At 52.4% G+C, this 13,680-nt stretch overlaps 4 protein-coding genes across 4 annotated transcripts; 3 read left to right on the top strand and 1 right to left on the bottom strand.

Moving 5' to 3' along the window:
• Window positions 1-289: 289 nt before the first annotated feature.
• On the bottom strand, window positions 290-2,597 carry P170DRAFT_447922 (uncharacterized protein; the record flags this gene model as incomplete). The annotated part of the gene is made up of 3 exons (XM_024850926.1): window positions 290-1,810; window positions 1,868-2,186; window positions 2,491-2,597. The coding sequence occupies 3 exons, from the start codon at window positions 2,595-2,597 to the stop codon at window positions 290-292; spliced, it is 1,947 nt and encodes a 648-aa protein (XP_024703422.1).
• A 725-nt stretch (window positions 2,598-3,322) lies between these two features.
• P170DRAFT_206377 (uncharacterized protein) lies at window positions 3,323-4,355 on the top strand. The gene is made up of 3 exons (XM_024842785.1): window positions 3,323-3,502; window positions 3,584-3,677; window positions 3,775-4,355. Exons 2-3 carry the CDS (start codon window positions 3,610-3,612, stop codon window positions 4,187-4,189), a joined length of 483 nt encoding a protein of 160 aa, XP_024703421.1. The 5' UTR covers window positions 3,323-3,502; window positions 3,584-3,609; the 3' UTR covers window positions 4,190-4,355.
• Window positions 4,356-8,394: 4,039 nt separating this feature from the next.
• P170DRAFT_360373 (RING-H2 finger protein) lies at window positions 8,395-10,200 on the top strand (the record flags this gene model as incomplete). Its single annotated transcript, XM_024844409.1, has 4 exons — window positions 8,395-8,661; window positions 8,734-9,157; window positions 9,224-9,770; window positions 9,834-10,200. 4 exons carry the CDS (start codon window positions 8,395-8,397, stop codon window positions 10,198-10,200), a joined length of 1,605 nt encoding a protein of 534 aa, XP_024703420.1.
• Window positions 10,201-11,440: 1,240 nt separating this feature from the next.
• P170DRAFT_437824 (aspartate aminotransferase) lies at window positions 11,441-13,309 on the top strand. The gene is made up of 4 exons (XM_024849455.1): window positions 11,441-12,018; window positions 12,081-12,209; window positions 12,280-13,128; window positions 13,204-13,309. Exons 1-4 carry the CDS (start codon window positions 11,722-11,724, stop codon window positions 13,294-13,296), a joined length of 1,368 nt encoding a protein of 455 aa, XP_024703419.1. The 5' UTR covers window positions 11,441-11,721; the 3' UTR covers window positions 13,297-13,309.
• Window positions 13,310-13,680: the final 371 nt, after the last annotated feature.

Genomic DNA, 13,680 nt, shown 5'->3' with positions numbered 1-13,680 from the left:
TATGAAAAGACAGGAAGAAGTAGTAGTAGTAGCAGTCAGAAACAAGAAGCAAAAGAAGGGTAAGAGGTTACTGAGGAAATTAAAAGAAATCCAAATCTGTTGGCCAATCAAAGAGTTGTATTTAGAAAAAGAAATTCCCAGCCTGCGCACAATTCTATTAATGTCCCGAATTTTCACCCGAAAAAGAAAAGAGAAGAGAAAGAGCCTCGAAAATAAGAAAGAAAAGAGCGGCCATGTCAAAAGGGATGGGAAAAATATAGACAATTTCGCTTGTTGACTCGCTGACAGTTCATGCATTCATCATAACAACCCCCACGTCGGGGTTTAGAGCTTGATCCACGGCGGCCACCGCGTCTGTTTTGTTGGACTCGCTCAGGATAAGTCGATTCTCAGACAGGGTCTCCACCAGCGAACTCGGTCGTCCCGCCACGGTGAACAAGACCTTCAACATCACACTTTGGCTCTTGGTACCGTTAGGCATCTGAACGGTCTGATGTCGAGTGTGAGTGAGAAGAGTCCTGACCAGGGACCGAATGTTCTGATCGGTAGATGCATCTTGAATCTTATCCAGGCCATCGACCACGCATACGACGAGGGGCGGGGCGTAATGCAAGAGGATATCGATCAACGAGAGCACCTCTTTCCAAGAGGTTAAGGTGCCGTTCAAGGGACTGAATCGCTCCGCGCTCAGGTTGCAAGCTGCATGACCTTCTAACACAGGTGGCAGGCAATCGATCAGTTGTCGGATTAAACTGTAGGCCAACGCGATGAGGCCTTGCTCGCATTGGGTCATTCCGTCCCTTATTTGGGTCGGCAGGGAGCAGAAATGGGAGATAACAGGCAATTTGGCTTGCCGGGCGAAATTGGCAATACAGGCGGAGATGAGGGCAACCGGGCTCACCAAAGCCGTGGACGGAAAGCCCCCAACGGCGAGAACCTGGGAATGGCAATTAGTGGCCCATTGGTGCAAAGAATCTGTTAGACTGTCTTCCGCAATCACATCCACATCGGATTCAAGATCGGCCACTTGATCGTCACAGTCGAAGAAATCCTGAAGGTGTTTTGAAGCGATCTGCAGTTCAATCCGGGTGTACTTATGTTTGAACCCTTGGGACCATTTGAACCTGGAAGTGTCTTGCGAGGATGGTACTGTTAGTTCCGACCGCCGCTCTATCCCAAGGTAACCGTCCTGCATACCTATATCCTGAGCAGCAGTTGTGATCAAGCAGGCAATACCACTACTCTGCTGGTCAACGGGACGCATTCTCTGGTTGGTCTTCTCCAACACGCTCGACAGGAGCTTTTCTCTCTCGGTCATCATGCCGAGACGCTCCCATGCATTGTTTTGTATCTCCCAGATTAGTTGGCGGGTTATAGCATTTTGTGCAGCAGATCGACGGGCCTGCTTCTGCAGGCCAACTTGGCTAAATCTCGCGTTCTCCCACAATTTGAAATCTTGAATAGGCGGCTTGCGTGTCTCGTCACCATCCTTTTCGTCCAGGTCCATTTCATCAGGGATGGCACGCATGATATCCTTCGCTCTGCGTTTAATCCTCGACAGAAGTCCGCCGAGGCTCGAGTACAGATCATGGTTGAGACTCGTCAACAGACGACATTTCAAGTTCCGCACATACCAATCCATAATCTCCCCCAGCATGAAGAATGTCATAGAATAGAACCGGGCGATGTAAAGAATCGAATCCTTTGAGAGGCCGGCTTGGTCCTCTCCCGTTAGCGGTTTTATTGATTTGTTCATCTTGAAAAGGGCCCTCATGAGACCCTCCACGATTCTCGGGTAATTTGCAGACGCCTGCCTCGACCGGGTCAGTCATGTCAATAGTCACAGTAGGGGTATGTGCTACTCCACCTTTATGAGCGACTGCAAAACGCCATAGAAGAGGGATATATAAAATTCGTTTTTCGGAAGGGCCTTCAAAAGCACAGTATGTAGTCCCAGGGAGTTGCGAAATTTCTGGCAGTATTTCATCGAAGCCGTAAACAACCGTTGTTTGGAACCGGACATCCAGATATCCTGCACACTCTGCACGACTGCCAAGACATCTTCGGCTTTCTGGGCGCGATGGTCGAATTTAATTTGATCGTCGGGCGGGAGGTTGTCCTGAAAGTGTTTCCAGGTCTGAGCCAGTTCGTTGTATTCGATGTCAAGGTTGGCAATTATGGAATTTCTGTGGAAAGTCCGGTTAACATGTTTCCCAGGGATGCGTGCCGATGTAATCCGTCATAAGAAAAGATGAAATAAATCATAAGAGTTGATTGGCCGAGTATTAACTCCATGGCTTCCAGTGGGTAAATGAAGCTGAGCGTAGACCACCTGGTGGGAAGTGGAGGCGATGTAGATCATCCGTGCGACCATGAAGTAGACAAGAGTGGTGTGGCCAGGAAGATCACCAAGGCGAGCGACAACGAGCATTTAATACGAGGAAGGTACTATTGGGGGGAAAACAGGGAAATGAAATAAATAAAACTCACGCCGAAAGAGGTCTCTTGTCGTATCGTTTCCTCCAAAAGCTGATGGCGAGTTGATCGTCCTCGGCCGGCGGAGGGGCCGCTGGGCCGGCAAGGGACTGAGGGGACATTGCGGTGGTGTCGAGTCAAAGCGGCAACTGTCTCCTGTTGGCTGTGGTCGCAGAAGTAGGTGAAGGACGGAAATGCAGCGCGAGGACATCGAAGCGCTCATGTCAGGGGGCTCGGTCGGATACTCGAGGGCAGGAGGTGGACTGGCGTTAGGAGCGTTCGGTTTAAGGGGCGAAAAAGGAAGAATATAGATGGAATAGATGAATAAAAAAAAAAAAAAGCAAAGACGATGGATGAGAGAGCATGAACGGATGGAATCGACGTCGAAAGGCGCTGACAGAAATGTTTGTCGAGGACGGAGAATTCCCTCGCCCTGATTCTTTGTTCTTGGGGATGGTTTATCGTGGGTGGGTGTTTATCTGGTCCTCTTGGGGGTGTTGTTGCATGGCGGATTGTATTGCAACGGGTGGCCCCGCTAGAATAGAAACATTTTGACTTCTAGTTCGAGATTCTGGGGTTGAAAAGAAGGAGGGAGAGGAGGGAGAGGGGGTGGAGGAAAACACGCATCCCCAGCAGACGAGTCAAGCATGTAGACCTCGAGAGCAGGTCGAGGAGGAGAGGGAAAGAGAGGGAAAAAAAACAATAGCAAGCAGTCTTTTTTCTAGACGAGAGAGGTACTTTTCCCTTTCTCCTGTCTGTACGTACCTTGAAAAAAAGAAAAGAAAAAAAAAGAAAAAAAAAAAAAAAAGGAAAAAAGAAAAGGGAAAAAGGGAACAGAAAAAAAAAACCTCCTCCCCCTCTACCTAGCGATTTAGCATTCTGGGGTTTCCGGGTTATTTTTTTTCTCTCTTTTCTCATTTTCTGTGGGAGAGACAGTAACTATTTTTCTTTTCTTTTCTTTTTCCTTTTCTTCCCTTAATTAATTAATTATGATTTGTTCTCTCCCCCCATTCTAGGTTGCCTTCCTGTCGGTGTGCCTTTTTCCCCTGCTCCTCTTTGATTTTTAATTTCATTTGATCGTTCAGATGGTTGATTGTTTCGCTACCAGATTTTCCTTATTATTATTGATAATTAATGATTGAAACCCCTGGGATGGGGTTTGGTCTACGCAAGCAAATTCCCCTGCACTTTGGTCGCTGCTGGTCCGTTCAGGTAGTAGACTCTTCAGTCCATGGGAGCCTCGGCCCTGTAACGGTAAGGAAACCGCCAAAACATCAGAAACACTGACACCCTCAACAGGGAACCTTGCACGCCTCCCTGGCCCGCTGGACCAATCAGGGCCCCCTTGGCGATGGACCCATCGGCCGTCCAGCGTTCGAGGCCTCGAATGAAGGCGGGGATGACCAGCAGGATAACTATTCCAGACCCTCGTAGCCTATGGGGGGCACGGCTGCTAATTTTGGTGTGGCCTGGAATGGCGTTACTTTTTGCTTTTTTCGCTGCGTTATCTGGGTTGTTTTGTTACCCGGAGCTAGCATTTCATGGCCCGTACTTTGCTGAGGTTCCTTTCCCTGGCTCGATGCGCTTGGGAATCGTCCTCCAGCGTCCATGTACCTCAGGTACCCTACACGAAGATAAAGAAACGGGGGAAGCGCGTGAGGACGAGGATTTTCCGCGCATCACACCACCCTCCAGGCGGGTTCTCCAGGAATGACTGGCCGTCGTACTTGTTTTTATTATCAGGATTATTTCCCTTCCCCCTTTGGCATCTGACACAGTCACCGGCCATGGTCGCCCGTCCCCAGTAAGCCCGGATGATCTAGCAGAATGTCTATCGAATAAACAAAGGCCCTAGCACCGCCAGATTGGCTCGAATCATTTTGCACGGGGTTCTCTTTGTTCGTCTGCATGCACTCATGCAGGCGATAATTTCTCTTTTTTAAACTTGTTTCTTCTACCCCCCTCCCTTTGATGATCTTCTTATTTTCTTTCGGTCTTTGTCTGCAGCAGTCTTCCCAGGTTTCCCTATCTGTCAAGACGTCTGGACTAGGTCTTGACCAGCCAAAGGATTCCAGTGGGGACCCTAAAAGGAGTACCTGAGCATTTATTATGTACAGCGTACCCACAATAAGGCACCGCGCATACTTGGCCGGACGAGCAGGTACAAGTACCTAATACTCTCTGGCTGTCACTCCTGCTCTCGTCCTGATCTGGGTCGGTATATGCAGTCAATAAGGCACACACCCATCATCCTCCCAAGCCATTCTTTTAATAACAAGCGGTTGGTTCCGACGCGAATTATCTGCAATCTAAAGAAACACCGACCACATTTGGACAGGTAAGATGCGAGAATTGGCCGAAAGAGTAACCGGGTTGGCGGCAGCACGTTCCATCGAGACATGTCCACTTGATCGCCTGAGCTGCCGGCCGGCCTTTAGTTTTTTTTTCCTTCTGATTTTTATTATTTAAATAATAAGTTTCTTCCACATTTTGACTCTCGCTATCTTCCCGTCAGAAAAGGGACACACGGACCAAGTGTTGCTGTCACGGCAGAGTCTCGACCTGGCCGCCCGCCAATCGTCCGTCATCTGATGGAGCCATCGTCCATCTGATTTCGGTGCATCCAGGGCTGAACCGCCCGCAACGTTTGGTACCGACCACTGGCATTTCCAGTCGTTGCCGGGCCTATTTATAATCTGACCTATATCTGGGAGTATATAGCTCGCCGCCTTATATATTTGAGGACTTTGCCCCCCTCCGTTCAGGCCTTCGGAGGATTTGATGGCTTTTGGACTTGCCTATCTACCGAGTTCGCCCATAGTCCTCTTGCACTAAAATCACACCCCTCCAAATAGACACTTACTACTTCGGTAGACACAGCCGACGAAAGAAAATACAGAGGGGGGGGGGAAGAAAAGATGGAACAGAAAGTGTATGAGTCTCAAACTATAAACTGGTATAGTCCCAAATCACAAGGTTCAATACACCAGACAGACTGTTGTACAGAATCGCTTAGCGACGCAGTACAACAGGTTAAAACCTCCCTGTTGTCTCCTGCATGGCTGACTCCTTCCCCCCTGGAGATTTACATTCAATATCTTTTCTTTGTGCAGACGACTTGTGCTCGCAGGCATATACATATCGGAGCAGAGGGAGGGATATGCTCTGCGGGTAAGCAGAGGGCGGATTCCCCGTCGATCAACAAGGTTCAATATTCCTGTAGGATTTCGTAGATCGATTTGGGCGCTCGATGTAACATCTGAATGGAGCCCAGAGACAGCAGCTAAAGGAGACATCGCTGTGCCTCTCTACGCCATGCATCTCCCGACACCTGCGCCTGCTCTCCAGAGCTCCCTCCACATGCAAGTACCCTCGCCGGATCACAATTGTTGATGATATCACACAGCCATACAGAAGTGGCTGCCGTACCCTTTTCCCCTGTCTCCTGTCGTTGCTTTTCTTTCCTCCTCTCCCTTTTCTTCCCTAAGCTCCAGTCATCATGTAACTGTCAAGCACCCTTGCCAAGCTTTGGTATTCCGGGGTTGGTATGGGGTGCGGTCGGACAGGATGCAGGCGGGACATGAATAGGTCACACATGTTTTAGAGGCTAGTCCGGTAGACCGACTCTAACTGTCTGATGCCCTGCCCATTTAACTTCTCTTTTTTTTTTTCCTTCCCCCCGTCAAACCTTCTCCAGACCGGAGAGGATCTGATTGACGTAATGAAGGAGGGCCTAGATTGGGGAGAGAGGGACCGTGGGCGGCTTTGCTCGGCCTTGGGTGGTACAGATCTACGCGTGCAGTTTTAAAAGAGAACGGAGGAGAGGGAGGTAGGGAATTTGCTTCTTCCATTTCGCTCTTTCTTGATTTTCAGCGCTCTATGTCGAGTCATAGTGTTTCCACTCGAACGAGGGTCGGCCCTACGACTGACACAGGCATGGGCTATCTTCCACCTACTTACATGGACGGATGATCTGTGGGAGCACCGACCGTCGACCAGATGGCAGACAAACACTTGACGGGCGACCGGACAAAACTCCGAGGATGGCATGTTTAAGAATGTGCTGTGTTTATTGATTATTCACCCTGCCGCGTGAACGAGCGGGAAGGGAAGAAAAAAAAAATGGAGCCAAGTGCCTGGAAGGATGATGGCATTATTTGGCAAGCCGTTCATTCGCATCCAACGAGACCGACAAGGCTAAGGTGATTGTATGCGGAAGGTTGATCGATAGGCCGATAAGAGACGGCCGCTCCGATTCCGGAGGCTCCACATGGAAGGGGAAGCGGAGAATCGCCGGGGACATCGCTTTCTGGACTTCTGGTACAGTCGTTGGTGCCCTTCGACCGAGACGATCGACGGAGGACCAGGATGGCATCCGTTTCCCAGGGGAGTCGACTGTCTACATGATCTGGAGGAGGCCAGAATGGCAGAGGGAGGAATATCACGATGGGACAACAGCCAAGTGTGGCTGCGGCGTATTAGTCACTAACAGGCTGTCGATCGGAGACAAACCCACGTTGGAAGACACGGACTCCAGGAATGCTGGTTCTTCAACCACGGATCTTGGACGGCAACAGAGTTTGGTGGATGACGCAAATGCTGATCAGGTGCTCTGCTTCTCATGGCCAAATAATAGAAATAACACCAGGCAGATCAACGCCAGCTGGCCCTACCAAGGATCAACCCCGCACAATCGCCGTCTCGTTAGTCGCAATGCGAATCCAATCCCTCAGATAGATTGCCCGCTTGGACGCTCCTCGGTGGCGACTGTCGTTTTCCAATCAATCCATGGCAACCTGATAGCTCGTACTCCTAGATATCAATTGACATATCTTCACGATGATCAATTGAATTGGAATGCCAGACACCTTATCTGTATTCCCTGCCGATCGGTTGCGGCCGGGGGAAAAACGCCGCAATCCGTCGCGGATCGTCGGCCTCCCGTGACGGTACGACCTCGAGTTACGCGTAATTACTTCACGTCCTTCATTTCCTGCAATTCCTCCAGGCAGGACCTGTAAGTCCAATGTAATGAGTGTAATGGCCGTGTACGGCGGCAGAACCTCCATCGGAAATCGACATGATTTTTTTTATTAATATCACAACAATCCGTATTCTCTCCCATCTCCATCGCATCTCCCCTGGTCTCCTCTTCCACCTTCCTGCCGTCCCCGTAACTCGTATTCGCTTCGTTTGCTCGCTTGCCCTCCCCTCCCCTCCTCGGTCCTCTCTTCGTTCCGTCTGATTCCCCCCGGATAGCCCGGGAGTGTCGGTCGTCGTCACCCCGTCGCCGCAGCAGGAGCAGCATCCGAAGCATAAGCAATAAGCATTGGCATCCATCGCCTCGCGACACCATCCCACTCCGCCGAAAGCCTGGAAACTTCTCTCTCCACTTCCCTCGGTGGTTGGGACGTGGAAGTCTCCATCTTCCGGCTCATCCTCTCTGGCTCTGACATAGTCCACTCCACCCACTGGCCTGTGACTGCAGTCTTGGGGGAAATTTGCCCCGTTGTCGGTCCCCTCTCGATCCCTCCAAATCCTGTTCCCCGGTCACTGCCAATCCACTTCCATCCGACTCTTCCAATCAATTCCGCTCGACGATCGCATCAATTTTGTAGCCGCTTGTGATCGCCCTGCGCCGTGATATCAGAAGCCCATGCTTGGGCTTGCCCTTACCGTTTACCGTGTGGCTCTACCTGCGTCCCCATAATTTCTGGTGTCATTTTTATTTTGGGGGTTCTTTCCTGTTTCCCTATCTTGTGTGCATACTTTCTTTCCCCCCGGTGAAGATCTGTGACTAATGATCTTCCGGGCTCCCCCATACCCTCCGCCATCTCCGTAAGCCTCGTCACCGTGGGGAAACCCAGCTTGGCCCTTTTTTTTTTTCTCCCTCTCGTTTCTTTTCTTCCTTCTTCTCCGATGGGGCCCAGACAAGATCAGCCCTCTCCCCTCTCTTTTCTCCTCTTCTCCCTTTCCTCTCTTTTCTGCCTCCTCGCGCTCTCGTCGACCGTCCACGCGATAGACTCGACCGACTGGACTGTCCTGCCATCCAACAACTCCCGGGATCTGTCCTGGACCCGTCAAGTGCGATTCCACTTGCAGAGTGCCCGGATCCAGTTACCTCCGAACCTCACCCTCGCCCCCTTGACCGGGGCTCTGGTTAGCTTGGATAGAAGGCAACTATCGGTTCGTCGTGTCTTAAGTGCCGGTCTAGGCCCAAAAGATGCCCAACTCTTGGACTAACCGTCATCCGTATAGGACTTCCATCTTAAAGGAGAGTTGGTGAATGTCGACGCTGCCAATTCACGGCAATTAAATAGTAGTGATATCGCCTTCATCAGCTGCGACAAGTCCGACTACCCGGGAAACTTGGACGCCAGCTCCACCGTTGCCAACGTCGTCTCGTCCAAACAAAAGGCTTCGGCAGTTCTTCTGTACAGCTCCGAACTACATCACTGCAACTATAGTGCCAACGAAGCAGATGCTGCCCAGTACCCCAACGTCTTCACCTTTTTGAACCCGGACTTTGCCAAAAAGATCAAGACTCAGCTGAGTTCGCCCAAAGGAAACGAGACATCCGAAGGCAACGCAACCGTTGGCGTAATACCCGATATGTCGTTCACGATGTCGGGGACCCCCCAGACCCAGGATACGGGGGGCTCGTCAGACAACCCGAATACGGGTAAGTTCGCCACCCCCCTCCCGTGTAGGTAAGCGTCGTGAATACCTTGGCTGACACATACGGCAGCGATGATCATCCTGTACAGCATCACGGGCATCATCACGGCGCTCTTCTTGGCTATCATCATTACCGGGGCTGTCCGAGCACACCGTCATCCGGAACGCTACGGACCGCGTTATACGGCTGGGCGACCGCGGCAGAGTCGAGCGCGAGGGATAGCAAGGGCGATGTTGGAGACGATTCCGATCGTCAAGTTTGGCGACGGCCATGACCCCAAGGCGGATGCCGTCAAGGGCGACGTGGAGATGTCCCTCGACCCCGAGGATGGTGCGAGACAGAACCCCGATGGGCGGGAAACCACGACAACGGCGGCGGCCGACACTACGGAGGTTACTCCAACGCAACCAAAAGATCCGAATGCTCCGCCGGCAGCCGCTACATCCGAAAAGCGAGGTGGAACGGAAGGCGAGGAACAGCCGAATTACATGTGCCCCATTTGTACCGATGACTTTGTCAAGGGTCAAGACCTGCGCGTGCTTCCCTGCAACCACCAATTCCATCCGGATTGTATCGATCCGTGGCTGGTGAATGTGTCGGGAACCTGCCCTCTCTGGTATGTTGGCTTCTTTTTTTTTTATCTCCCCTTTGCCGAGACTTTGTACTAATGATGCACCAGTCGAATCGATCTTCATCCCGCGAAGGCCGAGGGCGAGCAAGAGACGGGCGAAGGCGACGAGACGACGGAAGCCGCGACGCAAGGAAACAACGAATCGACTGCGGACGGTTCGCATCAGCGCTCGCATCACCGGCTCAGCAACTATCTCCACGGATCCTTGAATGCACGTCGGATGCGCGACGCCAGTGTGGAGGAGCGACTGGCGGCACTTCGCAGTGTCCGCGAAGAAGCCAACCAGAGCGCGCAAAATGACGACAACGACGAGCAGGTGCGGCGACGCAGCCGACTGACGACGCGACTCAAGGAGCGGTTCCGCATTCGAACCCGCGCACATGGGGACGATGGCGGCGAGGCAGCCCGAGAGTGAGCGTACGTTCCGAACGAGCGGAACCCTATGATTGTACAACTCGATTGGTGACACTGAACATTTTCGAATATCTTACCGGGCCTAGATTGCTTTACACGGCTGGCTCGCGCCCTTGAGTGGGTCGGACATTTCCCCCCCCTTTTTTTTCAGTTATTATTTCTGCTTGATCTTGGGCCTTTTTTCTTATTTTTTCTCATTCCATGCGATGAATTGACGAAGTGACGGGATACACGGCGTTCACGGGATTTACCGGCGATTAAAAGACTGCTTGGTTGGGTTGGACGGTACAGGAGCACATATGTACATCTCTCGCATCTGCTACATTCAAGGTATATATAGCGGCATACAGCCACCGATACAAAGACAAGGGATTGTTCTGCATCATAAAGGGGTACCCGGGGGAAAACCCACCCCAAACGGTTCCGGAATCCGGCGAGCCCTCGCATGACTTTCCCGAAGTGGACACCCCCGTGGGGAAGAGACCCTCGATCCAGGGAGCCATTCTGACGACAGGGACCGGGGTTGTCGCCGAATGGTAGGCGGGCGATAAGTCAGGCAGGGACCCCCGGCGACTGATGAAATTACCCGACTGCATGTTGCCCACCGGAGTATCTTTCTTCGTCAAGGGAGGACGGATCGACTCTGACCTGCAGACGGCATGGATAATGGCTCATGCACGGGGAGGCCAGGCACCGGGTAAAACCAAGGGCGTTCGGAAGAAGTCCGGCGGGTAATTCCTCATTCCTTGGGGATTTCTCTGCCAGTGGCCAGTATTCCGTACTCACGCCGTAACGATTCTCTACCCTGAAGATGGAGTATTATTGGAGAGGCCTTCCCGTTCGAGACCAGGAGAGCCGGAGCTGAGTCAGCCGGCTGGCCTCGGCGGATGAGGTAATCGGGCGATGTCATTCTCCGCATTTTGTTTGTTTGGTCAGCCCATCTTCTTTTATTATTATTAGTATTATTCGGTCAAGTTACTGGTGAATGTACTCGTAGATGTTGACCACAGGAGGCTCCACTATGGAAGCACCAGAGAAGACTCCGCACCGTACGATGCCGTTTCATGATCTCTCGAGAACTTTGACCCGTTCAGGAGACTGAGCCCCGGCTTCATGTGAATGTCGTCATGCTGGCTCGGGACTTGCATCTGCTGCACTTCCTCGGCTCGCAGTCGCTCGTGTAGAATAGGAAGACGGACTTATAAGTTTCAGGTCTCGCAATCCGGGGGAAGACGCCGCGACCGAGTCCACATCTCCAAATCTCCCCTCAGCGCCAGGTCGAAGGCAATCAATTAGGTAACTTTCCCCTCCTGCGGGAATTTGCCTCCAATTTTTGCGCGATTATTGTATTCTTCCATCCTGGCCAAAACCAAGACGACCAGATTCATGCTGGATTATTCCCGGTGAACGCAAGCAGAAACCGCCTGGTGCTGATTCTCCGGTGGTGTGACCTCCCCTCTGCAATTTAATTTATAATTCATTCTCCCCGTCTCTTTTTTTTTTTTTTTTTTTTTATTTCGTCATGTCGCCTCCTGCCTCTTCCTCTTCCTCCTCCTCATCTCCTTCATCTTCATCCTCATCCTCCTCCTCCTTCGCTACCGCCGCTCGTAATCGTCTCGCTTCCCTCTCCTCACACATCATGGGTTCGAACAGCCCCTCCGTCTTCTCGACCGCCGTCGTGTCCGCCGCCCCCGAGGATCCGCTCTTTGGGTTGGCGCAAGCGTTTCGCCAGGATCCCGACGATAAGAAGGTGGATCTGGTCATCGGCGCCTATCGTGACGACTACGCCAAGCCGTGGATTCTGCCCGTCGTCAAGAAGGTACAAAATTCTCCGAGAATTCATTGGCATTCATTTTCTAATGGGGTTTTGATGGCAACTAGGCCGATGAATTGATTCGCACCGAAGGCTACGACAACGAATACCTCTCCATCAAGGGTCTGGCCGGATTCACCGACGCCGCCCAGAAAGTCATCATTGGCCCCGACAGTCCGGCAATCCGTGAGAAACGGGTAAGCATCCCTACTGTTTTCAATGTCCAGCCTCGAGATCTATGTTGCTCATGAATCGGCTGGCTTCTAGGTTTCCACCCTCCAAACCATCTCTGGCACCGGTGCCGTCCACCTCGGCGCCCTCTTCCTCTCCAAATTCCATCCCGCAAACCCCAAACCCCAGATCTACCTCTCCTCTCCCACCTGGGCCAATCACCATCAGATCTTTACTAATGTCGGCCTCACCCTCGCCGACTACCCCTACTTCGACAAGAAGACCAAGGGCCTGGACTTCGCCGGTATGACCAGCGCCCTGCGCTCGGCGCCGTCGGGCTCCGTCATCCTGCTGCACGCCTGCGCCCACAACCCCACCGGCGTCGACCTCACCCAAGACCAATGGAAGGAAGTGGCGACGATCATGCGCCAAGGGAACCTGTTCCCCTTCTTTGACTGCGCCTACCAGGGCTTCGCTTCGGGCGACCTGAACCGCGACGCCTGGGCGGTGCGCTACTTCATCGAGCAGGGCTTCGAGCTGGTCATCGCGCAGTCCTTCGCCAAGAACTTCGGTCTCTACGGCCAGCGCACCGGCGCCTTCCACTTCGTCTCGGCCCCCGGCGCGGAGGCCCAGCAGGCCAACGCCAACGTCGCCAGCCAGCTGGCCATCCTGCAGCGGTCCGAGATCTCCAACCCCCCGGCCTACGGCGCCCGCATCGCCAGCCGCGTGCTGAACGACCCGGCCCTGTTCGCCGAGTGGGAGGCCGACCTGCGCACCATGAGCGGTCGCATCGCCGAGATGCGATCGGGGCTGCGCCAGCGCCTGGAGAGCAAGGGCACCCCGGGCACGTGGGCCCATATCACGGATCAGATCGGCATGTTCAGTTTCACCGGGCTGACCGAGCCGCAGGTGAAGCTGCTGCGCGAGAAGTGGCATGTGTACATGGTATGTTGCGTCTCTTGCTTACCTTCTCTCTCCCCAGTCCGATAGACACATCACTAACGAATCTCTCCCTATTAGACGAAGAACGGCCGTATCTCCATGGCAGGTCTCAACACGCACAACATCGACTACTTCGCCGAGGCAGTCGACAGCGTCGTGCGTGAGACGTAGTTCCGTGTCTCTTTTCCCCCCCCCTTTCTCTGTCTTATATCTTCCCTATCTTTTCCCCCTTTCCCTACCGTTCTTTCCGGACTCTTTTTCATTTGATATCTATTTGTCCCAGCAGCGAGTCATGATCATAGCTACTACACGAGTAAAAAATCAATAGATGATGTTCATATTATGGATTCGGATCAGGTGTAGATACGGGCGTAGAATATAGACGAAGGCTGTGACTGCTCATGTCTACCTTAGTTTGAGTATACAGATCTCCAGGACATCTACTCAATACGAGACGATTCTACATGGACAAGAAATAACACATATTCTTCGGTCACCCAGAATATTGGAAGAGATCAAACAGGGTATATGATCTACAGATACACAGCACAGCGT

Source organism: Aspergillus steynii (assembly GCF_002849105.1).
Source record: "Aspergillus steynii IBT 23096 chromosome Unknown P170scaffold_5, whole genome shotgun sequence".
In the NCBI taxonomy this organism is placed as follows: Eukaryota; Fungi; Ascomycota; class Eurotiomycetes; order Eurotiales; family Aspergillaceae; genus Aspergillus; species Aspergillus steynii.
Note: the sequence above shows the minus strand (reverse complement) of the source record. Positions and strands in the feature narration are given on the sequence as shown.

Bases quoted from the DNA above. Each gene is read 5' to 3' on its own strand.
- P170DRAFT_206377 (XM_024842785.1), top strand. From the start codon at position 3,610: ATGATTGAAACCCCTGGGATGGGGTTTGGTCTACGCAAGCAAATTCCC. The intron at 3,678-3,774 runs GTCCGTTCAGGT...CACCCTCAACAG, and splicing joins CTGCACTTTGGTCGCTGCTG to GGAACCTTGCACGCCTCCCT.
- P170DRAFT_437824 (XM_024849455.1), top strand. From the start codon at position 11,722: ATGTCGCCTCCTGCCTCTTCCTCTTCCTCCTCCTCATCTCCTTCATCT. The intron at 12,210-12,279 runs GTAAGCATCCCT...GCTGGCTTCTAG, and splicing joins CGGCAATCCGTGAGAAACGG to GTTTCCACCCTCCAAACCAT. The intron at 13,129-13,203 runs GTATGTTGCGTC...TCTCCCTATTAG, and splicing joins AGAAGTGGCATGTGTACATG to ACGAAGAACGGCCGTATCTC.